Source organism: Prunus avium, chromosome 5 (assembly GCF_965620075.1).
Source record: "Prunus avium chromosome 5, drPruAviu1.hap1.1, whole genome shotgun sequence".
NCBI classification, from domain to species: Eukaryota; Viridiplantae; Streptophyta; class Magnoliopsida; order Rosales; family Rosaceae; genus Prunus; species Prunus avium.
In genome coordinates, this window is record NC_142288.1 from 21806019 (window position 1) to 21829886 (window position 23868).

General features: G+C 41.7%; 3 protein-coding genes across 4 annotated transcripts; 1 reads left to right on the top strand and 2 right to left on the bottom strand.

The window, feature by feature from the left end:
* Positions 1 to 7580: 7580 nt before the first annotated feature.
* LOC110760927 (Haloacid dehalogenase-like hydrolase (HAD) superfamily protein) lies at positions 7581 to 9718 on the bottom strand. Of its 2 annotated transcripts, XM_021963281.2 has the most exons (2): positions 9529 to 9717; positions 7581 to 8904 (listed from the first exon to the last, which is right to left on the bottom strand). In XM_021963281.2, exon 2 carries the CDS (start codon positions 8843 to 8845, stop codon positions 7820 to 7822), a length of 1026 nt encoding a protein of 341 aa, XP_021818973.1. In that variant the 5' UTR covers positions 8846 to 8904; positions 9529 to 9717; the 3' UTR covers positions 7581 to 7819. The 2 variants fall into 2 exon arrangements, with proteins under 2 accessions (XP_021818973.1, XP_021818972.1); XM_021963280.2 differs by having other exon boundaries at positions 7581 to 9718.
* A 5851-nt stretch (positions 9719 to 15569) lies between these two features.
* On the bottom strand, positions 15570 to 17755 carry LOC148294508 (uncharacterized). Its single transcript, XM_088253082.1, has 3 exons — positions 16202 to 17755; positions 16010 to 16104; positions 15570 to 15729 (listed from the first exon to the last, which is right to left on the bottom strand). Exons 1-3 carry the CDS (start codon positions 17003 to 17005, stop codon positions 15570 to 15572), a joined length of 1059 nt encoding a protein of 352 aa, XP_088109208.1. The 5' UTR covers positions 17006 to 17755.
* Positions 17756 to 20320: 2565 nt separating this feature from the next.
* On the top strand, positions 20321 to 23638 carry LOC110760930 (RNase P Rpr2/Rpp21 subunit domain protein). The gene is made up of 2 exons (XM_021963284.2): positions 20321 to 20738; positions 22486 to 23638. Exons 1-2 carry the CDS (start codon positions 20461 to 20463, stop codon positions 23486 to 23488), a joined length of 1281 nt encoding a protein of 426 aa, XP_021818976.1. The 5' UTR covers positions 20321 to 20460; the 3' UTR covers positions 23489 to 23638.
* The last annotated feature ends 230 nt before the right edge of the window (positions 23639 to 23868 follow it).

Below are 23868 nucleotides of genomic sequence, written 5' to 3' on the forward strand. Positions count from 1 at the left end.
ATGAAGGTTTATGTGGAAGACATGCTAGTAAAAAGCAAAACGGCCGATTCTCATCTCCATAACCTCTCCCTCATGTTTAGCGTCTTAAAGAAGTACAACATGCATCTTAACCCAAGCAAATGTGTTTTCGGCGTCTCTTCAGGCAAATTCCTTGGCTTCATGATCAGCCAAAGAGGAATTGAGGCCAACCCTGAAAAAATCCAGGCATTGCTCGACATGCAGATACCGAAGACACAAAAGGATATTCAAAGTCACACTGGACGTGTCGCCGCTCTGGCCCGATTCATATCCAAGGCTACCGATCGGTGTGCTCCTTTCTTTAAAGCCCTCAAAGGAAGCAAACGGCAGATTGTCTGGACTGCCGAATGCGACCGAGCCTTCCAGGACCTCAAGGCATACATGAGCAGAGCGCCCCTATTGTCCACCCCTCTTCCCGGTGAAGAATTAATTCTCTACCTATCGGTATCGACAACGGCATTAAGTTCTGTGCTCATTCGCAAGCCGACCGGCATAGAGCTTCCAATTTTCTATACAAGCCATGCTTTGCAGGACGCCGAGCTTCGGTACCCCGAACTGGAAAAGTTCGCCTATGCTCTCGTTCTCTCAGCTCGAAAGCTTCGGCCATATTTCCAAGCTCACAGTATTACCGTTCTACCAATCAGCCTCTGCGCCAAATACTACAACGACCCGAGACGTCCGGTCGGCTAGTCAAATGGTCCATTGAGCTCAGCGAGTTCGACATCCACTATCACCCTCGGCCCGTTGAGAAGGGTCGGGCCGTAGCTGATTTCATCTCCGAAATGACTACGTCCGAGGACGCAGATCCGAAGGATGTCGCCCCCAGTTCGGCTTCGGCAGTACCAGTCGCCCACCCGACCGATGAGACTTTTCTTCCATCGATTACCATATGGACTCTCTATGTAGACGGCTCGTCCAACCGACAAGGCAGCGGAGCCGGCTTAGTACTAAAAGCTCCTGATCAAACCACCATCGAATACGCCATTCGTTTCCAATTCCAGGCTTCCAACAACGAAGCGGAATACGAAGCTCTTTTGGCAGGCCTTCGGCTCGCCAAAGAAATGGGTGCTCAACAGCTAAAGATATACAGCGACTCACAGCTTGTCGTCAATCAGATACTGACTGAGTTCGAAGCCAAGGATACTTCGATGGCTGCCTACCGGATGCATGCCCGCCGATTGCTCCACCACTTCGCCGCATATCAAGTTCAACAGATCCCCAAATCCGAGAACGGCCACGCCGATGCCCTGTCACGCCTGGCATCGGCAATTGACGACAACGTCGGCCGCCATGTGCCAGTCGAAATCCTAGCTCGGCGCAGCACTATTGAGACCGAGATACATACCGTTCGGCATGATCCAAGCTGGATGGATCCAATCCATGCTTACCTCACAAGTGGAACGCTACCAAACGACAAAATGAAGGCAAAAACTCTCCGCCGCCGATCGGCACGATACTTAATTTTAAATCAGATTCTCTATCGGCGTGGTCATTCATTACCACTGCTTCGATGCATGACCCCACAACAGGGAAGCTACGTCTTACGAGAGATTCACGAAAGAGCTTGTGGAGACCATTCCGGCGCCCGATCCTTGGCTTTCAAAACCATACGGCAAGGGTATTATTGGCCGACTCTTCATGCCGATGCCACCAAACTTGTCCAGAGGTGTGATCATTGCCAGCGCTTCGGATCCGTCCCAAAACTACCTGTCGAACCTCTCACTCCGATTGTCAGCCCATGGCCCTTCGCTCAATGGGGTTTAGATCTCATCGGCCCCATGCCCCAGGGAAAAGGACAGCTTAAATTCGCCATCGTCGCCGTCGATTACTTCACAAAGTGGAACGAGGCCGAAGCCTTGGCGACTATCACTGCAGCCAGGGTTGAGCATTTCGTATGGAAGAATATCATTTGTCGGTTCGGCCTCCCGAACGTAATCATCACTGACAACGGTAAACAATTCGACTCCTCCCAATTCCGGCACCTATGCCGCTGATTCAACATCAACTTGTTTTTCGCATCTCCAGCGCACCCACAATCGAACGGCCATTAACAAAATCATCAAGAAGACATTGAAGAAGAAGCTTGGGGCAACCAAGGGAGCCTGGCCCGATTTGCTCCCAGAGACGTTATGGGCCATCAACACCTCCTACCGACGGTCGACTGGCGAAATGCCGTTTTCTCTTGCCTTTGGTACCGAAGCCGTTGTCCCAGTCGAAATCAACGCACCCACGTGCCGAACGGCGTCTTACACACCAGAGCAAAACGAGAGACTACTTGCACTCAACCTTGACCTCGTCAAAGAACACCGTTCCCTGGCTCAGCTTCGGAATGCTGCCTATAAACAGAGAACCTCCCGCTACTACAACTCGCGCGTCAGACGCCAATCGTTCAAAGTGGGGGACTGGGTTTTACGCAAAATCTCTCTCGCCACCAAGGACTCCAACGAGGGCACCCTTGGCCCTTCATGGGAAGGTCCTTATGAGGTCGTCACTGTTTGCCGACTGGGGACTTACCGATTGCGCGGTTCCGATGGCCAAACCCTCGGCCACCCTTGGAACATAGAACACTTGAAATATTACTACGAGTGAATGCACCTTCGGTCATCACCTTTGTAATCGGTTTGTTTTAAAACAATTTCTATTCTATACATACGGCATTACCCTAATCAACAATATTTTATTCAAAATCAGCTACCTACGGCATGCACACATAAGAATACGAAAGTTGCCAAATTAAACCGGATCAAGATAAAATTGAGATAAAAGGCCATAGAAGGGCCATCTGTCTTAGCACAATGCCATTCAGCATGTTCAAAAATTACATACATTCCCAAAAAAAAAATTTATTATTATAAAAATTAAAATCTTCAAGTCTAAGAGGCAGGAGGCTCGGTAGACACGGGCTCAGCAGTGTTCAAAGCTTCGGCAATCGGCGCGCTGCTTGCGTTCGGCGCAGGGTGGCTCTCTTCCTCCTCACTACTAGACTCGGTGTCATCGGCTTCTTCAGGCTCGGCATCCTCACCCTTGTAAGCCTCCACCATTTCTTCGGTCACCCCTTCTTGCAGCGGAGGCGGATCCCGGAGGAAGTTCATGTTCAGCTTCTTATTTGCGTTGTACCGCTTGAATCGGTACAACAGGTCATCACACTGCTCCATGACCTCCTTATCTAGCATCAGCGTGAACTCCTCCGTTGACCGGTATTCAGCAACGGCCTTCGCCTTTGCCTCTTCCAGCTCCTTGGCATGCGACCGTTCAGCCGCATCCATCGCCACCTCCACCGCTGCCTTGGCCTCATGAGCAGCCACCACATCTAGCTCGGTCGCCGCAAGCCTCGACGTAAGCTCGGCAATCTTAGCAGCATTTTTCTCGGCACGCCGATCAGACTCCTGGAGCATCTTACCGGCATCGGCAATCTTAGAACGGCCTTCCTCGAATTTCTTCTGGTACCGTTCGGCAGCATTTACGGCTCGCTTTACGCAAAGCCACATCTCCATATCAGCCTGCAACACGTCAACAAAAAAAAAAATCTATTAAATATCTGCCGAACGCTTAGGCACTTTGACCAAATCGAAGTCTACAAACAAACTGCAGCCTGAAGCCGGAAGGCGCGTCCGGTCTGCTCACGCAACGTCTTCATCGACAGCTGCTCGATTTCAGATAGCTCGATTTGAGCGCCATCGATCATGCTGTTGATGAACGGCACGGCCTTCCGAGGGCAGGCAACATTCACTGGCCCCTCCCCCTCCACTTCATCATCCGGGATCAGAAAGGAGGTCCCCTCGTTCGACCCCCTCAGTTTCTTCGGCAACGGCGTCACATCGAGGGGACCCTCGATCTGCCTTTTGCCCGTCACCTGGAGGTGGACCTCCCGAACAACCTCGGCCACCCTCTTCTCCCGGCGACGATCGGCCACCGTCATCTCGTCCGCCGAAGCCCCTCCGGAAGCCTCTACGGCCTTCTTCTTCTTCGGCCTGGGGGACTCCCCTTTCTTCAGCCTTGGCGCCCCTTGCCCCTCCAGACGTCACCTGGTCGCCTCACTCATCGGCCTCCCACCTGCCACTGCATACAAAAAAAATAAGTCAGAAAAGAAACGGTAGTTTTGAAAATAGGCAAGAAAGAAACCTGCCGAACGGCATCTCTTACTCAGTCTTTTTTCTTCTTCCTCTTCTTCCTTTACTCTTCGGTCGTGTTCTGCCTTACCGATCAGGCCTGCCTTGAACAGATTCTGAAAGTAAAGTAGCTCCTTAAAAAATCGATCTTCTTCGGCAATATTCGCTCGCACCCGCTCGATCGCTTCCACTTCTCTGATCGGTGCGGCAGGCCGTTTCAAGGACACTGAAACACAAACTCCCAACGGTCAGGTAAAAAATAAAAAAACAAAAAAAAACTCCTGCCGAACGGTGGGCCTAAACCTACCGACTGTCTGGAAGGTTGTAGGGATCCGTCTCTCTACAATCACCCCCGGTGCCAATTCCCAAGCCCCAGAAACAATTACCCGACGCTTGCGCCAGGTCTTTTGAGAGCTCGGCACCCCAACCACAAAATGCCCACGCTGCCCTGCCGAAAGACAGTTCGACTGAACCCATCCCCTTTGGTCAGCACTCTTCGCTCTCGTCACGCTATACAGTTGGGCAAACTGCTCATAGCTCGGCTCTCCTTCACCCGCTATGCCGAACGCGACGATGGTCCCAAGCAGTGTAATCCAAAAATTTGGATTATATTGCCCCGGGGCATATCCGAGCGCCGCTAGGATCTTCTGCACCGAATGCCTCAACGGCAGCCGAAGCCCATGTTTAAAAACATCGGTGAAGAAGACCACGCCATTGTCATTATCACTCAATGATTCAAATGGCTCCGGAATTCGCATCACTACCGATTCCGGAATATTGTACTCCGCCCGAATCTTAGCCAGCTCAGCCTCGGTCAATGTGTTCGGCTCTAAGTGATCTACTCCGAACACCAGTTCCTTTGGCTTCGCCATCGGGATCCGTTGCCTGCCACTGACTACCCTCAGCACCCCCTCCCCTGGCGCAGCAACGGACACGCCACCCGCATCGACCTCACGACCCGAAGTCGAAGGCTCACTACCTTGGGGCAATCCAAGCGAAGTGCCACCAGCTTCGGTGCGCACTCCTGCCCCCTCCACTATTTCACAGCTCAAAGAGCTAGCAAATTCGGCACTTCCACTCTCTTCGGCAGAACTCCCCGAGGATGAATCGTCCTCAAATTCCCTCGGACTACAACTACGCTCGAATTCGGTATCTGACATCTACAAACAACACATGAAGGGAAACTAAGGGCCATGCTAGAATCAACAGTCCTATTCTACCTCCTAAACACTTATGTTCATACTTGTTCATGCTTGTTCATGCTTGTTCATGCTCGTTCATACTTTGTTCATACAAAATTCAACGATATCAACACTTCGATTCACAAAAAATGAAAAACACGGCAACATACCTTGTTTGCACGGTGGTTCAAGCACGCCGGAAATCGCCTCCGCCTTGTTCAACCTCGCCGGAAATCGCCTGCTCAGCCTTCACACGGTCGCCGGAAATCGCCTCTCACAAGCTCTGATTGCTCTCAAAATCTTCAAGTATTCCAACTATCGTCCCTTCCTTACATTTATAGGACGAACCTAGCATCGGGAAGCGAAGCGACGCATCGGGATATGAAACGACGCGACTCTTCACAGCCACGCCGACACGTGTCACGCATGCATGGGGGAGCCCAAGCGTTGTCATTCGAAACGTTTCCAATCCTCAAAGACGCTTCAACTTCCCGAACGTTGCAGCTCTAGCCACCTTCGAGCACGACTCCATTAGCGAACGGCAGGCGCACATTGATAAGTTCTCACTCACCTCTCGTGCCGAACGGCAGGTGTTCCTAAAACAAGACTTCCACACCTCTCGGAACAATCGGTACATCATGCCGTCTCTTTTTCAAGCTCACTCGCTTGGGCACTTGGGGGACTACATGCCACCATCGGCAACAATGAGACCATCGAGTCCGGATCAAAATGCCGAAGACAGATTCAAGTCCCCAACCGAGAAGCTTCTCAATCGGTAACTTGGGGGACTACTGTTTGTACCATACCTGATCCTCCACTCATCCATTGACACGTGGATCACTTAAACTCCCAAGTGCCCAAGGCTCCGAACAATCAGCATCGGCTACCGATGGTATTGTCTCAAAGCAGCAAAAGGTCGCTACAGGCCCAGCACAGTCTACAATCGGTATTCCCTACCGATTTTGCAGAATCAACCTCGAAGCACCCGCCCGAAATATCTAAAGACTCGTGTCAACCTCATAGGGCCCTCCCACGAGTCCCACATCGAAATTAAGTACTAAGAGCATACAAAATGCTCTCTATAAATAGGCTCATTCACTACAATACAGGGGTAAGACTTTTCAGCTTGACTTTTATACTAATATATTGTCAACAACACTCAATCGATCTCTCGATCGTCCATATCACTTGTAAGTTGCACTCATTTCTATCTATTCAGTTTTGGTGCCAACAACCTCCATGGAAGGGTAAAATTGTCATTGAAAAATTCACTCACAACAAAGCCACGCCTAAGTCTCGGACCCGCCACAAATACGCGTAGTCATCAACTCAAAACTTCCTTCGATCAAATAGAATCAACTACTTCTAAACGAAAGATTAATTGGTATTAAGTCCCTTATTAAATAATGGGCCACGCCAGAATGATGTAGGTTTATCACCTTTTACAATGTGGAGCTTTTTCATGCGCGCTAGGGTTGATTTTTTTTAATTTTTAATTCCATCGGCTGTCTCTAAATACATAATCATGTTGTCTGTGCATCACATGGATTGTACACTCGATCCACTAAACAAACACAAAAACTTAGTACTATAGTTATATTTATAAATCATAAAAAACCAACGCACCCCTTTTCTGCCCCATATAATATAGTTGTAATTAATTGTTTAATTGTTTGTACGACAAGAATAGTCACTCGCTTTCTCGTTCTCTTTGTTTGTTTCACCGGGGAGGCAGCGGCTTTAATGACCACTTGGTATTTTAATTCCGGATTAAGGGACATGCATGTATTCAACTTATTTGGTCAACACTCAACAACCCGTTAATAGCCTGACCTCGTTATCATAATATTTACTAAACTCTCGAGCAAAATGAGACATCATTTTCAAACGGATCGCAATCAAGAAATTTGAATATAATAATATTCTGAATTTAAAAATTTTCTTTTTTTAATCATTAAAAAAATGGGTCAAAAATTGGAATTTTTCTTATCCAACTTACACCCCTAGCTCAATCCCATTAGAACGAAGAGAGAATGGAGCTCTAAGAATAAGGGGAATTGAGCTGAAGCCCACTCAAACTTTGTTGGGCTTAGAAGTAGAAGAAGGATCTGTCTCTATTAGAACAGAGGATAGCCCATACTTAGAAGCCTATCTCCCTTAAAAGCTTAAACGTTTGCTTCAACACTACACACGAAATAGATAGATTACTATCTTCCAATAGCAATAGGGATCTTCTGAAAGATTAAAGAGGTGAATCACAACACCAAAATCATTGTGACAGAAGCAGCACCAAATATTTATTAGATGTTCTATTCATATATATTGTACATAAATACTTACATGATAACAGGAAGATAGTCCAATGCAGACCACCTGAAATACTTCATACTTCTTTTTTTCTTCACTTGCTTCTTCCCCACTTTTTTTTTTTTTCTTATACACAGCATTGTTGATATAAAACTATATCATCAAGAATCAAATTAAGAATAAGCATCTGTACATTTTACAGGGTTACCAGAAATTATCATCAAATGTTACCCTGGTTGACGGAGATGGATCGTCTTCTTCTTCCATTTCCAACTCTGGTTCCCCTGACCCAAATTCAGTGGATTCTATAACAGCAAGATTCTTCAAATCAACCACAGATAGCTCGTCCAAGCGCCTAACCACCAGGTCTGCAGCTGCAAGCTCGTATACGGGATGCTTGCTAGCAACAGCCACACACTTCATCCGGGCGTCATGGGCGGCCTCAACCGTTTGGTTTGAGTTCCCAAACACAATGCAGCGCTCAGGTATGAATTTTAGAAGTTGTGCCGCATACTCAAACATTTCTGGATCAGGCTTCCCCCTTTGAACATCTTCTGCAGCTACCGTCACATTGAAGTATCCTTCAATACCAATATTTCCAATTGCAGCCTCAAGCGTTTTTCTTGGACGTGTAGAGACCAGTGCCATCGGTATGTTGTAATGCATCAAAAAATTCACAAACTCTCTTGATCCAGCTCGCAATCTATATATCCCACCCTGCAACGCTTGGTAAATGTCTTCCTTTCGAGTAGCCATTCTTCTCATCTGTGCTGGGTCTCTTGACCAGCAGAGAACTTCAGAAATTGCCTGCTCATTCTTCATACCTTCTATCCTTCTAAGCATGAAAGCTGGGGGAGGAGACTTTCCTTCTTCTTGAGAAAGAGCCAGCCAGGCTTGCTTCTCAAGATCAGTATTGTCTTCAATCAGAACTCCTTCCCACTCGAATATGGCAACTAGCCAACCACTACCCATCCGTTCTTGTCGAAGCAAGGGATTGTGTAGCGAAGGGTTATCTGCTTTATTCTCTGGTGGCCACAAACCAGGTTTTCGATCTACACTGGTATCGGTAGGATAATCCCATTTCTTGGGAATCCTATCCTCCTTGAATGAATAGGTCTCTTTCGCTAGCTCCATTGCAAGGGCCTTAATTGATGAATTTTTTGAGTGATCAACTCTCAACTTTGGCAAAGGAGGAGCCATAGTAATCCTTCTACTAAGAATTTCTGCCATCGGGAACCGACATTTATCCGAAGACCTCCTCTTGTTAGAGACATCCTTAATGAAAGCTCCTGTATAGAGCGGCCGGTGCCCAAGAAGAGATGTTGAAGTAATTGATTCAGCCATGCTTGACAAATACCTCAACCAAGCTAAACTTGTATTACTTAAGAATTCTAACTTATGCTAAAAACCCTTTTGAATTTAAGCTGAACTCAACAGTTATAAGCCAAACTTGAGCCAGATAACAATCAATTCCTTTCCAACTGAGGATTTAAAACTACAACTCAACTGTTCTTGTCAGGTCAAATAACCCCATATTTTGTTAAAACTGAGTCCTAATTATTCTTTTACCAAGTCCAGCTATGCTGTCAAAGAACCATAAAAAAACGTTCCCTTGAAGCAAAAACTAAGCATAACCCATTAGACCCATCAACCCAAATCCCCCAAATTAACACCACCCACAGCTTAAAAGCTATTAAAAATCCAACCCCAAAAAGCAAAAAAGCTGAAAACAAAAGGAATTGAAATATACAGAATATACCGAGCAAAGACCAAGTCTTATTAACTCTAGAATTAATCAGATTTCACTCACAAACCAGCCCAACTAGACAGAAACTAAGATATATATATATATATACAATTTACAAAAACAGAGAATTTTGCTATATTACAATAGGAATATAAAATTTATACACCTTATATATAAAGGAAAACCTGGGGAAGGACCAAAGGGTTGGATGAAGAATTGGAGGTCTGAGATATCACAGAGAGAGAGATTGAAATTCCTCAGCAGCGGATTAGATGAATCTCTCCCCTTTTTTGCGTTTGTTGAAGAAGGTGTTTTTCTGTGGCTTATAAATTTTGGAGAGAATGCTCGGAGAGAGAGAGAGAGAGAGCGGTGATGCCGGCAAAAGTAACCAGCTTAAGGACACGTGTCGGTGATTAGGTTTGATAACCTTAACTCCTTTCGGTGACTGGTAGTTGTTAAAAAAAATTATATATATATTTCACGGTTAAAAAGGCATTCCTTTTCCTTTTTGGACAAAACATTCTGTACTCGCCAGATTTTTGTTTAGCAAGTTTTTGGCAACCAACCGATGATGTGGTAATATTTATTTTATTTAAATTTATGCTATTTCCATGTTTTGGATTGGAGGGCATATTCCTTTTTTTAAAATCCATATATATATTATCTGTTTGTTTTTCTTTGCAATATTCAATCAATGTATCCTTTTACGTTTAGGTTATGAATGATTTTGATTATTCTTGTGATTATAGGATGATTCTTTCAAAATACTAATTATACCCTTATTTACATTCCTTTTGTGGAAGACATAAGGAGTACACAATTACTTTTTGGCAAGAGCAATTTTGACTCTTTTTATTTTTGCTGAAAAACAAAATTATAAAGAAAAGTGACAAGAACAACTCGATCTTAAGCGATCGAAGCTGGAAAGCTTTCTCACACAACTGAGAATACCTATATTAGCAAATAAACGCATGAGTTACAAAATTACCTTCCTTCCATGAGCACATGTCGAAACAAAAAGAAGATTGAAAGAATAAAATGAAATTAGCTCAATCTTCCCATTAGGTAAATATTATGAATAGTTTACTGGAGCCTAGCCTCCTCCTTACCGAAAAAACACTCATAGAGTTGTTTTCACTTTAAGGGGGGAGGAAGCCACTGTTCTTCTTCCCCTCTTCTTTTTCTCTTCCTCCATTTTCAGAGACATAAGGTTTCCCCTATTTGTCTTTGTTTTGTTATGATTTTTCTCCAACCATCACAGGTGGTTATGTCTCGTCGTCGGATCTCCACTTGCGTTTCGGCGTTCGATCTCCACCACCATCTATTTTGCGGTTTCTTTATGTTTGAAATAAATTGCAGAGACTCGTTGGGTTCTCTGTGTAGATTTCCCATCTTCTTTTGTGAGAGCTTTTCACATCTCTTTTGTGAGAGCTTTTCATCTCTTCTTTGTGAGAGTTTTATTTGTATTGTTATGACTAGGATTTTTCATGCTTTATCTCTTTTCGATTATTATGAGTTTGCAATCTTAGTTAGGAAGTCTATGTCAAAGTTTCTTCGATCATGCGTGATTGTTAGTAGAGGTGCACCAGATTGTCCTAATTTTTATGTTAGATCGCTCTGTTATTATAATGACCCTTTTGTGGCTAGTGGCTTTTTTGGTTGAATTATGAATGCAATCTTTCTAGCCACAAAGGGCCATTACGATAATAGAGCGATCTAATGTCAAAATTAAGACTCCTTCACTAACGATCATGCATGATCAAAGAAACTCTGGCACATGCATCTCAACTAAGAGTGCAAACTCAAAACAACCAAAAATATATAAAGCTTGAAAAAACCAAGCCATAACAAAACAAATAAAACTCTAAAAAATGAGATATGGAAAGCTCTCACATAGGAGAGGTCAAAAACTCTCACAAAAGAAGATGTGAAAACTACACAGAAAACCCAAAGAGTCTCTGCGACTTATTCCAAATATGAAGAAACTGCGAAAAAGATAGTGGTAGATATCCGACATCAAAACGCATGTGGAAATCCAACATCAAGACATATTCGCATGTGATGAATGAAGGAAAATAGTTACAAAATGAAGACAAATAGGGAAAATCTTTTATCTCTAAAAATTGAGGAGAAGGGAGACAGAGAGAGGGAGGAAGAGAAGAGGGGAGAAGGGAGGAAGAACGGTGGCTTCCTTCCCCCTCAAAGTGAAAACGAATATATAATGGTTTTTTGAAAGAAACGGGGTAACACTTTTCTTTTGATAATAATTATGAATGCATCCAGTAAACTATTCTTTTTATTTATTTATTTTAAATTTCTTAAAAAAAGAAAGAAAGAATAGTTTACTAGATGCAACATGGCATATGGACGACGACTATCAATCATCTATTGTTTGTCAATGCGTTAATTTTCTAAGGTTGAATATAATTGACAAAGTTGAGTGCATCATTCTTTGCCTATTTTGAACATTATTACATCAAAATATTTTGCAATATTAATAATGTAGCAATCAAATCTCCAACCGAACTCGTCCCAAATTTTGTTGTATATATGCACTATAGTCTATAATTGTTCTATCATTTTTTCTTAATTTATAATTTCTGCACTTTTTCATATCTGCAAGAAACCTGTGAGTCTAGTAGTTAATATTTATCTTTGCATTCGAAGTCCTATATCCGATTCCCTTCCCAAATAATTAAGAGCGTTTATCTTTGTATTCGAGAGTCCGATATTTAATCCCCTTATTTTTGTATCAAAAGAAATTTCATTGTACAATTTGATACGCATGGATATTTGTAATCAATTGTAACCATACTTATTATTAAGTCTAGTGGATAAGCTCTCTTTCAAATGGTTAGAATCCTAGATTAGCCACCTAATTTTCTATGTAAAATAATGACTTCGCCATCTCCTCGTCACCAATTGAACATGATAAAAAGGTGGCAATTTGTGAATATGCCTTTTTAATTGAGGAGCCGACATGGAAAGAAGGAGAAGAAGGTGGGAGTGCTGGCAAAAACAAGGAGAGGAGGAGCCATCAAGATGAAGCAGTCCATATCTCAAACTCTTGCCTCTGATTAATTAATTTGCAGGTTTGATTCCACACGCATGCGGGGCATACCTTTCTCATTGCTTCCTTTAATATATAATAATATAATATATATTTTATATAAATTCCGAAAGGAACAACTGTAAATTATATGCTAATATGATTTTATGGGTTTGTCATGGTAATTTTTTTTTGGGGGGGTCAATTTTGTCATGGTCATTTAGAAGAGCCATATTTACTGGTTCTCAAAATGACATAACTTGCGCTTGCGGAGAGACTTTTCCCTGAAGAAAACAAAACCACTAGAAAGAAGGTCATGATTTATACTTCAACCAATCATATGCGACAATTATTTCAAAATCACCAAACTCAAAATAGTTTTGAACTCTGAAAACAAAACCACGATACTATTCAACTATGGCTTGCGACGGTGCAAATTATGCATGCACATAAAGGTCAAAACATGGCACCATATATATATATATATATATCAGATCGTTGAAATAAAATTTGTAGTGGACCTCAAAAGGTATCTACTGAATAAAATTATTTGTGACATTTTTGAATAGAATGAAATTTTATTAGTACACATGAAAATATTTATCACACAATAGGATGTAGATCAATCATCAATACAAAACACGGCTGTTGTATAATTGTTCTTAATTATTTGAGTTATAAATTCGTCTGTTTATTTTTCTGATATTTGCACTGAATAGTTTATGTTTTTTTTTCCCTATATGATTGAATAATTCTATTATGATAGGTGGAATAAATATGTGGTCCTACTAGGACCTATGGTGTAGAAAATTGCAAAGAAGAGGGAGCACCAAGGATAAGTACAAAATAGGTGCTGGGCCCCGGATTTTGGAAGCGTGAAGATCCTTCGAAGTGTCTCTGCAAAGCAAAAGCAATACCAGATTCATCTCCCGCTAATCCCAGGTTGGAGAAGAGCCAAGTCAGCCATTTCAACAGGATTCACCTTTGCCACGATAGGTCGGTTCTAATGTGGGCCCCATCTCTTTGGAAAAACTTCTCCAATGAACACTACACAACTCGTCAGTTGTCAACTTGTCATCAACGGTCGATATTTGTACTAACAGTTGATAGTTATTCACGCACGTATTGAAAATTATCGCAAATACAATTAGTAAGTGTTAAATAATGCATTGATAGTTGAAAAGCTACCTAATTGAGTGTAAGGGGTTGTCGGTACTACAACTCAAAAGTGTCAAGAAGCACACCATCATTCACTTTGTTAATCTTAATTTTGAAAGATATTCGTCACCGTTAATATTAAAAAGGTTTATGATCCAACTTGCAAAACAAAATCACGTGAACAATAAGGGAATAGAATGTATCATTGACAAGATGAGATTACATCAAATATTATGACAACTGAGAAGTACAATATCTGTTAATCTTTTTGGTAATCCCTTCAAAAACAAAAAGTAATCTTTTTGGTGTTAATTTTGTGTTTATATTTACAATTACGTTGTTTTGAGATTTAAGAGTTAAGCACTTTTTGTTAAAGATCCACTAATATAGTGGTTTGGAGCAGTTGTTTACCTAAGAAATGTCATTAGTTCAAGTCCTAGCATCTGTGTAGTATGTGTGAGGAAAGGTCATAAAACAAAAAAAAGGGGCTAATGACAAAAGACACCCTGATGGTTTAAGGTCATCCTCAAATTGGGCCCCAGGGTATCAATTTTATCAATTTATACCCTTATGTTTTCAATTTGGTCCAATTTCATCCTTCCGTCAAGTTGACCAGATGGTCAATCGTTAAATGCTGACGTGGCACTCGTGGGACCCACCCCACCTGCGGATTGACCATTCCGCGCATGCCAATTGAAGGGTAGTTTTGGGTTTTGACAATTCCAAAAAAAAAATAAATAATAATAATAATAAAAAATCGTGCCCAAATTGCGCACGCGTTGCAAAGCTGGAGATCGAAGACAAAGCCCCAAAGACATCGTTCGTCCTCAACCTCTGTTTAACCTAAATCCAAAATCTCCATAGCTCAGAGCTCAGATCTACGATTTCGAAGAAGTGAGCCGCCCAAAAGGTTTATTCAAGTGTACTGGCTCCTTAACCCAGAAAACGAAGGAGAAATGGAGCATAAGGCGATGGTGTGTTGCTGTGGTAAGAATGCAAGAATCCTAACGTCGTGGAAAATTTCGAATCCTGGGAGGCGATTCGCTGTGTGTGCAAAGGTAAAAAGCTGGATTTGATGTAAAATATTAGATTTTGAATTGTAGCATGTGCAAATATGAATTTACAGAGTGGGTTTTGTGCAGGGTAGAGGAGGTTGTGATTTCTGGGTTTGGTATGATATGGAAATGTGTGAAAGGTCTAAAGTTGTGATTCCAGGGTTGCTAAAATCGCGGGATAAGTTGGAGAATTCACTAGCAAAGGCAAGACGCAGAGATAAGGTTCTTTGGGCAGCATTAGTGGTGTCGTGGATGCTTATTGCAATGTTGTTCGTTGGAGGGAATGGTGGATCAAATGGATTGAAGCTGAAGACTTAGGAATTGGCATGAAATGGGGTGTTTTAGGGATGCACTGTGCTTTTGGTATGGGAAGTATTGTGCTTGTGGTGTAATGTAGTGTGCTTTTGGTGTAATGTAGTGTGCTTTTGGTTAGGGTCTGCACTGTGCCTTTGGTATGGAAAGCACTGTGCTTTTGGTTATGTAATGGGAATGAACATTTTGGCTATGTAATGGGAATGAACATGATGGCTATTTAATCTACATACAATGTGACATTTTTGGTAATGCAATAATATGTACAAAATGGACATGTTCTTTCCAACAACATGTTTCTACAAAATATGAACAAATTCAGGGTTTAGGGTAGCATAACAACAAAATAGGCCATAGAATAACATTTACAACCTTCCAAAAAAACAGAACCTGTTTTCCAAAAAAAAACAGTACCTGTTTTCCAAAAAAACAGAAACTAACAAAATATCTCCCATGGACAATCTTCCCAAAATAAGGCAACTTGTCTTCCAAAATAACATTATAACCTAACCCAACCAACTAATAAAGGTAAAACTGTCTTCTGATAACAAAATAACCTAACCTAACCAAACCAGCTACTAGAAGTCTGTGATTTCCCAACATTAAAAGAAAGACAAGTGTGCAAGACCATCATCATTCCTTGCTCAAGTCTGATGCTCCCACATCCATAGGTCGTTTCCTCAATAAATAAGAATTGCCAGTTGAAGCTTCAGTTGATGCAGGAAGGGCAGATGTTGAGGATGGAGCAGCTGAATCAGTTGGTGGTACATTTGAACTTCCAGCTGCATTTGTAAGATCCCACATCGACGACCAATGGAGAGGGGGTGATGTGCCTTATATGTACACACCCGCATCAATCTAGCACGAGGCCTTTTGGGAGCTCACTGACTTCGGAGTCGTAGGAACTCCGAAGATAAGCGAGTTGGGGGCTAGAGCAATCCCAGGATGGGTGACCCACTGGGAAGTTGGTCATGAGCTCCCAAAAACAAAACCGTGAGGGCCAGAGAGGGGGGGCCCAAAGCGGACAATATCGTGCTACGACGGAGCCAATCCGGGATGTGACAGCAGTGGTGGCCTTTCTCTTCCATTTTCCTTTCTGCACAGATCTTGCAGGCTTAGCTCGCCTTGTTGTTGTATTGGGACCAGCTTCACTTGTTTGAGTAGTTTGCTGGGATGAGGTAAAAAATAATAAACTGTTAGTTGCATCATATTCCAAAAACATAAAAATTTATAAAATTAACAAATGTTCACCCTTAGATGTTTACCTCAGCCTTCCTCTTTTTGATTTTTGTTTTGGGGGGGAGATTCCTATGGAAAGTCCTTTTGTTGTGGCCCTTTCTTCCACATTGGCCACACCTCAGTGAATCTTGAACTTTTGTAACAATAGTGGCCTTCTTGCTTGACTCACCTGCTTCTTTCCTTCTAGCCTTTCTTGGCCTTCCAAGATGTTTGGAGTATGAAGGAGGCACACATGGTGGCATATTAGTTCTATCCCACAACTCCATCCCATTCATAGGTAGTATGAGGTTTTCATATGCCTTGAAATATGTCTTAGTGTGATAACATGCATCCACAAAATTCATTACGTTCAAGCCCTCATTGTAATTTATAGCTGCCACTCCATGAACACAAGGCCAACCAGTCAAATCCCATTCTCTGCAGGAACAGGTCCTCAAATCCAAGTCCACAATATACTGTGAAATCCCACCACTGCCAACTTGAAATTTTCCTCCACCTGACCACATAGTGACACAACCACCTGCTTTTGCCTTATTTATCTCTACCTTCTTAAAAATCTTGGGGCAAATTGCCTTTGTCCAATTCTTCATTTTGTCTCTTCTGCCTTGTATCCTCCTCATCAACTTACACCTAACTATCTCAAGCATGGTCAATATTGTCTTATCTCTACATGGCAATATGAATGAGTTGAAGGACTCACACATATTGTTTAAAAGCATATCACACTTCACATGAGTGCTGAAGTGTGATCGAGACCAATGCCTGGGAGGTTTTCCTGGTTCTGTCAACCAATCATAAGCATCCTTATCAAGGTTTTTCAGCTCTTCCATCTGTCTTGCAAAGTGTGGAACAGTTGTTGCTTTTGCAGCGCCCCAAAATTTGTCAGACAAAGCTTTCCCTTTGAATTGTAATATGAAGTTGGTGAACAGATGTCTTGCACAGAACCTATGGTCACTGTTAGGAACTACTTGCTCAAAAGCTGGTAATAATCCTTTTTGCTTATCTGATATGAAAGTGTATCCAAACTGGTTAACAATCCCTACATCCTTTACCAACAATTCTAGAAACCAAACTCATGAGTCCTTGCACTCAGACTCAACCACTGCAGACGCAATCACCCATGTTTCATTATTAGCATCTATACCAATTGCTGCTAAAAATTGCCCTCCATATCCACCCTTCAAGAAGCAGCCATCCAATCCAATAATGGGTCTGCATCCAGCAATAAACCCTGCTTTACATGCACCTAAACACACATATAACCTTTGAAACACTGGATGACCCAATTGTTCATTGAAATCACATTGAACTTTGGTTGTTGTTCCTGGATTGGTCTTCCTTAACTCTTCACAATAATCCCAAATTCTGGAGTATTGTTCTGTGTATATTCCATCAATCTGCCTCAATGCCCTCTCTTTTGCCCTATAAACTTGTTGCATAGAAACTCCAATGTTATAATCCTTCTCCACAGTCTCCATGAATGAGCTGACTGGCCAACTTGGATTGGTCTTCAATGTTTCCATATATTTGGCACTGAGCCAACTGGACTTGACAGTGGGGTTCTCCCAAACAACATCACAACTGTGGATCTCCCATGTCAGTTGCCGGATTGAACTCTGGCCATCTATCCGTCATTGGAGTGTCATCATCAGAGTCATAGATAGGCTGCACATTATCAGAATCATACTCCTCTGAATCCAGTTCAACATCTGCACCCCAATCCCAAGATTTTACCTCAGCATTTTTTGACTCTGGCTGTTTTCCTTTGGCCCCATCTCCAACCCACTCAGTTTGTTTGTCCACCCATTCATTAAAATCGACATCATCATCATCATCATTATCATCACAACTGAAGTTAGGGTCTGCAAAATTAGAGTCAATACTGTCTGCTGACTCCTCTTCATCACAAACTGTGGTCATTCTCCTTGCTTTTCTTGTCTTCATTGGATGACATCTTGATAACTTGCTTTTTTCTACAGTTGCTTCAACAACCTCATTCTCAACTAGTCCCTCAGTTACTGTATTGGACCTTTGGTCTTCTTTATCACGTGTCTTCTTTACATTTTTGCATCTCTTTTTACCAAAAGCTCTTGCTCTCCTTTTCCCAAAAACAGAACTGATTTTACTTTTCCCTTTGTCTACAGGGGCAGAAGAGTCCCTCTCAACAACTTTTTCATTGTCTGTTTGCACTGCAGAAGATTCCCTCTCAACAGCTTTTTCTTTGTCTTTTTGCACTACAGAAGATTCCCTCTCTACTGCTTTTTCTTTGCCTTTTTCAAAAACACTCTGTCTTGCAAAAGATTCCCTTGCATTTTGCGTACCCCCACCACTTTGTTCCCCATTTGGTTCTTCATTGAGCTCTTCTATCACAACACTTGTTTTTTTTTTTTTTTTTTTTTTTTCTGTTGTCTCCATTGTTTGCATTTCCCACCAACAGGAACAATAGCCCCATAATTGTCATCAAGCTCCTCAATCACAACTCCTTTGTTAGGCACAATTTCAACTTCTAAATCAACAAATAGATTTGATCCTGATTGACTATAAAACCAACCCTCATTACTATCTACCCCATGATGTAGGAAGATGTCCATTAGCCTAGTCTCTGGTACAAATACAAGCATGCCTATGACATCTTGATCATCATTAAGCTTTGTTAGGCCACCATTGCTACAGGTAGGGATACTATACCAGTAACTAATCACCCCATCATAGCCTAACTCCCTTACCATATTGTCTATCTCAGTCATTGACATTCTATCCTTGTCGCAATAATCAAACCAAGCTACACTGCCAGAAGCATAACAGTTACCACAGATTTGACCACCATGGTACATTCGAATAGAAAACATTTCAGGATCACCTACATATTACATGTCCCAAACATGGGTTATTTTCAGTTCAAACATAACACACAACACAAAACACAGTATTCACACATTACACAAATACTAAAACACAGTTTTCAATTATTTTCACCATAAACCCATTGTAGAAAAGGCTAAGTTTTTATTAAACAACTATTTTCACACCCTTCCACCTAACACTTTTGCCTTATTAAAGGGCAGACACTTTGACCTTATTAAAGCCAGACATTGCCAGCACATGCTTAGCTTGAAGGACCACCTATATTCGAAATCTGCGAAAGGACCACCTATTTTCGACAAAATCTTTCATACTTCTCCCACTATTCTTGAAAGCATATAAAACACAACATTCAAACCACAATATCCCTATACGACCTCTAACCCATTCACCACAGATATCCCAAATCGCAAAAATTTAAACCAACTTACCGTACGAGGGATGTGGAGTGCCTAGAGCCCTGAAATCCCAACTCATTTCTTCTCACTTCTTCGAAATCGTAGATCTGAGCTCTGAGCTATGGAGATTTTGGATTTAGGTTAAACAGAGGTTGAGGACGAACGACGTCTTTGGGGCTTTGTCTTCGATCTCCAGCTTTGCAACGCGTGCCCAATTTGGGCGCGATTTTTTTTTTTTTTTTTTTTGAATTGTCGAAACCCAAAACTACCCTTCAATTGGCATGCACGGAATGGTTAATCCGCAGGTGGGGTGGGTCCCACGGGTGCCACGTCAGCATTTAACGATTGACCGTCTGGTCAACTTGACGGAAGGATGAAATTGGACCAAATTGAAAACATAAGGGTGTAAATTGATAAAATTGATACCCTGGGGCCCAATTTGAGGAATGAGTAAAGAAAAGTAAATGAAATGAAACAAATAATATATGTGATTTAAGTGATATAATCCTAATCCTAAACTCTTATTTATACATAATTATATATGTATGCGGGCCTAACGGGCCGGGCCGGGCTTTCTTGGGCCTAATCGGGCCGGGCCTATGGGTCGGGCCGGGCTTCAAACACTCAAGCCCAAGCCGGTCCGGCCCAAGGCGGGCCGGGCCATCTCAAAGCCCATAACGAGCCGGGCCGGGCTTTTTTTTGATGGGCCGGGCGGGCCCCCATCGGCCCATGAGCCCGCGGGCCAAATGATGAGGCCTACCCTAAACCATCAGGGTGTCTTTTGTCGTTAGCTCAAAAAAAAATTAAGCACTTTTGTTTACAGTTTAATATCAAAATTAGATTCGAAAGGTATTCTAAAAGAAGTAAAGGCCCATATAACAAAAGCTGGTCATTTTTCCTCAGGGCCCATAAGCTGGAAAAAAAAACCCTGTGGCGCTCCCATCCCATATGCCTCAGCAGCGTCGCTGACCAAGTGTTCGATAAAATTCCCGAAAGAGAAAAAAAGCCCCAAAACAAAGCAAAACATGGGCAGGAGAGGAGGAGCCAAGAGAACGGGAAATACAGCATACGGGTCTAACAACACCATATCACTGAGAGAAGAATTGACTGGCAAGAAGCAAACCAAGGGACCCGCCGTCAACGCCAAGTCTGCACTGAAGCTCGAGCACTTGCAGAGACTCGCTGTGTGGGCTGGTGGGGAAGCTTCTGTTCCTTCTCTGGGTGCCTTCTTCGCGCACACGTTGGCCTCTGCTCAGGAGGCTCTGGGCGTACCTCCTGACCCATCTCTGTTTACTTGCCAGAGGTGTGTGAATTTTTTTTGCTTCCTTGAATCAATTATGGAAAATATGAATTACCCAAGAAAACGAATTAGCTGAACTGGTTTTATCAAATTCGTTCTTGTTAGTGTATGCATATTGAGGTGGTTGTTGTTGTTATAAGTGCAGTTAGTTGCAAAGTATATGGCTTTTTGAGCTGAGTGTTGGAGTTAAAGTTTATGGCTTGATGCAATTTTAGTAGGTTGCAGACCAAAAGGGTTAATGGGTTATATTAGGGCGGGTCATGGATGCATATGTTCTTTAATTGATCATTTTGGGGTGTGGAATTTGACTTTGTTATGCGTAAGTGGTTGAGTGTTTAAATTTTTGTTGGGAAGTAACTAAGAAAACTTGTTGTTTTCCAATAATGGTTGAAATATTTTGTGATCGAAAGCTATTGGAATGGTTGGTTCGCTTGTGTTAATGGTTGTTAGCTGTAAGAGGGCTGCATTGTTGGTTGTAGTTAATCTGTCCCAAATGCAAAGTGAGCATCTTGGGTTGTGGGTTGGTTAGAGCTATGCAAAAGCGAAAGAAACTGGCTAACCGTTTTAGTCCAATGCAAGTGGTTTGGATTAGATTGTATTAGAAATTTTAAAACCAATTGCATTAGATCGGCTGTTCCAAAATGTGGAACCAAACCAATTCAATTGTAACAGGCATTATAAAATTGTATATCTTTATAAAGAGTCTTAAGTTTGGTGGCATTGCATAATTTTCTCACGAAACTTGTCCACCCGTGATTATTATCAGAGTCCAACATCATATTTAGCTTAACCATACCCACATTGTCTTGTGATGCTTATGTAAGTTACGATCTACCTTGATTAAGCTTAGCACACTGTACATCATAAAGAGAAAGATGGAAACTAATTGTTATGAATAGGTTTGAAATTGTTCTGCATGCTAATGGGCCAGCATTCTAGGTTGCAAAGTAACTTTGTAAACGTATTGAATTACTGAAATTCCTAATTATTTCAAAGTTCTACTTGAACAACATACATATAGGATTCATTGTCCAAAGTCAGATATATAAACTAAGAAACATCCAACATAGTTTAGGGTTGAAAGATGGAGAGAGAATAGGATTCTGACTCTATTGACCTGAAAGCCTAGCCTACATGTAAGTTTCTTACTATGAGTTTAATTTTATTTCACTTTTCAGAAAGGTTATTATTGGTTAAACCACGAAAGATAAACAATCACTCCGAATTGCATCTGTTTCAATAAAGTCGATTGCTAACAAAGTTCTCACCAGCAGTCATTGGGGTGGTTTTTTTTTTTTGCTTAACTCATTTTGCACTATATATTAGCATGAAACATGAATCTTACGATGGCATGCCTGGTTTTCTGCTTTTCTGATGCTGGCATCTCCTTTCTGTTTTCTTAGAGCGCACAACACAGATAAAAGTATTAATAAACCTTGTGGCTTTTATTTCACCAATGCGGTTTTTTTTGGGTCATATTTTCGTTGAAATTAAAGTGCTTTTGAGATAAGCTTAGAGTTCAAGTCATTCTAGTTTCATATTTTAAAGTTCCCATTGAATCAACTCCAAAAGCGAGATGAGTCAGCCACTATGCGCATCCAAAGTTCTTGAATTGATTTGTCTTTTAGATGCGTGTGATGTAGTGTAGCCTTGTAGGCTTTAGTTTTTTTCCAGTGCCTTCTTGAAATGAATGATATTTCAAAGTATGTAGAAGGTACAAAACTCTGATCAGCATTTTACTGTTTTGCAGATGTGAAACAATTCTTCAGCCTGGCTTGAACTGCACTGTTCGAATTGAGAAAAATAGATCAAAGAAACGACGAAAAAGTAAGAAACCAACTAGTTTCTCTCAAAACAATGTAGTGTATACATGCCACTTCTGTTCATATCGGAATTTGAAGAGAGGGACTCCACGTGGACATATGAAAGTGATATGCCCCACTAAGACCAAAACGACTTCGAAACTGAAACCTGCTAAATCCATTTCTAAGAAGTTTGTCAGTTCAAAGAAGAGCAATGTAGCTGAAGATGAGGTTAGGAAAGCAAATGAGATAGCTGCATCAGAAATAATTCAAGCGAATGAGATAGCTTCATCAGAAATAACAAGAGAGATTCAAGCAAATGAGATAGCTTCATCCGAAATAGCAAGAGAGATTCAAGGGAATGAGACAGCTTCAGAAATAGCAAGAGAGATTCAAGAGAATGAGACAGCTTCATCAGAAATAGCAAGAGAGATTCAAGAGAATGAGACAGCTTCATCAGAAATAGCAAGAGAGATTCAAGAGAATGAGACAGCCTCATCAGAAATAGCAAGAGAAATTCAAGAGAATGAGACAGCTTCATCAGAAATAGCAAGAGAAATTCAAGAGAATGAGACAGCTTCATCAGAAATAGCAAGAGAGAATCGTATTGTGGAAACTCGGGCAGATGAAGATGAGGTTACTATAGTGAATGAGATGGCTTCTTCAGCAATAGCCGGGGAGATTCCAACGGTGGACAGTCCTGAAACTCCAAAGGTGAGGACTGGACCTACTTTGTTACTTGGAGGGAAGAGGAGAAAGCGAAACAAATCGGTGTCCAAGAAACCAGCTGAACCTGAAAACAGTCCTAACCCGACAGATGCAGAAAACACCGGCAGCATGTCAAACAAACGGAGGAGAAAGAAGTGGACTAGTTTGAAGGAAATCGCTGAAAGCAGTGAGCACAAGAACATCCGAAACATTAGTGCTTTGACAATCCCTTTCTTTGTCTAAGGTGCATAGCTGCATATGGCAAGAGGAACCAGTGGATAACACTTTTGTAGCTTGGCAGTAGATCAAATTTTGAATGATATAAAATATCCCCTTATAATTCCCTTTTGTATTCATACGGTACCTATCAAAAAGCTTTTGCTTGTTTGTTTGTTTGTTTTTCTAATTATTTTACTTTAAAAGAATTTTCACCATCTTTTTTCTTTTTTCTTTTTCCTTCTCAAACAAAATTGTCTTAAAATGTAATTAAAAAAATGATTTTTTTTATACAATATTTGAAAAATAATCCAAACATAAAATGAGTCATTATTTGTTTGTTATCAAAATGTTTTTGTCGAGGAAGGTGTTTTTTTATTTTATAAAACACTTAATTTTTAATTACA